The 2305-nt window shown below is 46.3% G+C and overlaps 1 protein-coding gene across 1 annotated transcript; it reads left to right on the top strand.

Moving 5' to 3' along the window:
* Nucleotides 1–418: 418 nt before the first annotated feature.
* Nucleotides 419–1843, top strand: LOC143040565 (uncharacterized). Its single transcript, XM_076211644.1, has one exon. It carries the CDS (start codon nt 419–421, stop codon nt 1841–1843), a length of 1425 nt encoding a protein of 474 aa, XP_076067759.1.
* The last annotated feature ends 462 nt before the right edge of the window (nt 1844–2305 follow it).

Genomic DNA, 2305 nt, shown 5'->3' with positions numbered 1-2305 from the left:
TTAGTTACACAACTTTTCCTCTGTACTTGACCTTAATTTGTGCTGTTTGTTTATTTATTGTCTTAGTTTGTTAATCGTAGCCATACTCCCAAGAATGTCTAAGCTTACTTCTATCGAAGAACTCAAGGCCCAGGCCGAATCCATCGGTTTAAAGGGTGACGATGTTGGCCGCTTTGTTTTAAATCAACAGGCATTTGAAAGGGATAAATTAACCAAAGAACGCGAGCGAGAACGGGATAAGGAACAGCGAGAACACGAAAGGGAACAGCGAGAACACGAAGAGAAAGAAAAGAGGGAACAGCGAGAACATGAAGAGAAAGAAAAGAGGGAACAGCGAGAACACGAAGAGAAAGAAAAGAGGGAACAGCGAGAACACGAAGAGAAAGAAAAGAGGGAACATCGAGAACACGAAGAAAAGATGGCTAAATTACGACATGAAATGGAAATTGAGCTTGCCAAACTTGCACCCGACTCCCGTAACCAGCCTTCTAGCCAGGACATCTTCGTCAAGCGGCCCGACCTCTCCACTTACCAAAAAGGAGAAAACATAGCCTCGTACCTCTCCAGGTTCGAAAGGGTGGCAAACATGCTCCAAGCTGAGGAAGATTCGCTTGCCGCCAGGTTGGGCAGCACATTAACAGGTAAGGCTGCTGAATTGTATTCTACGTTTGATTTGGCAACGATAAGCAATTTTTTCCTCCTTAAGGAGGCATTGCTCACAGGATTTGACAAGACTCCCGAACGCTATAGATTGGACTTCAGGAACAAGATTTGCGTCGGGGAAAATTACCGACAATTTGCTATTCGTCTACGACAGCTATTCGACAACTGGCTTGAGGCGTGCAAGGTCCCCCAGGCATTCAAAACTCTAAGACAATTTGATGTCTTAGATCAGTTTCTTGCTTCTCTAATTCCAGATATACGCCTCTTCATCAAGGAACAGAGTGTAACGTCCCTAGAATCGGCGGTGGCAAAGGCGGATGATTGGGCCTCTACCCATAAGGCCTATCCAAAGCCGAATACTAACTATGCTTCCGGTAAGACTTCTTTTTCTCGTAGGAAAACTAATGTGGTCGAATCTTTACCTCCCCCTAGCCATGGCTCAACCCATCAAGATACAAAAGGTGGTGCCTTCCGTATGCCCATGAGGTGTTTCAACTGCGGTGAAGAAGGACATCATCGATCTCGTTGTCCAAAGAATCCCCGTGCATTCAAAGACAAAGAAGCCCAATCTCAATTCAAGGTAGGATTTTGCATGAGTAACAGGACCACCCCATGTTTCACCGTTGCAGGAACTATCAATGGCTCTTGGACTTCTACCATAGTCAGGGACACTGGGTGCAACTGTGTCCTGGTCTCCGAAGAAGCTGTCCCAGACGCAGATGTGTCCCTGTGCCCAAAGGTATCTGTAGCAGACTTTTTGGGACGAGTTAACGAGTTTCCTGTTGTCCGCTGCTATATACGCTGTCCATACTACGAGGGATGGGTTGACGCAGTCAGAGCCCCTATGAAGTGCGCAAGCGTCTTGATCGGCAACGTTCCTGGGGCACGGGATCCTAGTAAACCTGACCCCTTTCCTTTCAAACCCCATGCTAGCTCTTTAGACACCACTACACATTCAACTCTTCCTACAGGCATGCAAATATCCATTGCCGCCGCTGCCCCTATCACGAAGACGGTCCCACCTCCTACATTAACTCAAGAGTCCACTTTCCAGATCAACACTGTCGAGACTCGCAGGTCCAAGATGAAGAGAGTTCATCCTCTTCAGATGCCTGCCCTTCAACCCCTGTCCGTTAGATGGTTTGCTGTACCGAAAATGCGTATTATCTACGCATGTTGAAAAGGTGGGTAAACTCGCCCTTGTTGTCCCCAAAGAGTGCCGACCTATCATTTTGTCTGTTGTCCATGAAAATCCATTAGCGGGACACTTTTCTCAAAGAAAAACTGCTATGAAGATAGTAGACAAGTTTTTCTGGCCTGGGATGGCAGTAGATATTCGTGATTTCTGCCGCTCGTGTGATATCTGCCAACGAATGTCGAGTAAGGGCGGAGTCATCTCTACTGTCTTGAGCACAGCCTCCTTCACTCTATAGTAATTAACTGAATCGTATATTGATAAACGTGCAAAGGTCTCCCTTGCCTGTAGACTGTAAATTTTAAAAGATTATTATGTTTGATGATAAGGGTATCTAAAAATGGAAGGGAATCGTTAACTTCTTCCTCCAAGGTGAACTGGATGGATGGCTCAACCTCGTTCAGTGCCGCTTGGAGTTTGGGGATGTTATTCACACGTGTCCTGACC

This window comes from Oratosquilla oratoria, chromosome 29, assembly GCF_046742065.1.
Source record: "Oratosquilla oratoria isolate Oo_2021 chromosome 29, ASM4674206v1, whole genome shotgun sequence".
In the NCBI taxonomy this organism is placed as follows: Eukaryota; Metazoa; Arthropoda; class Malacostraca; order Stomatopoda; family Squillidae; genus Oratosquilla; species Oratosquilla oratoria.
This window is presented reverse-complemented; position numbering and strand designations above follow the sequence as displayed.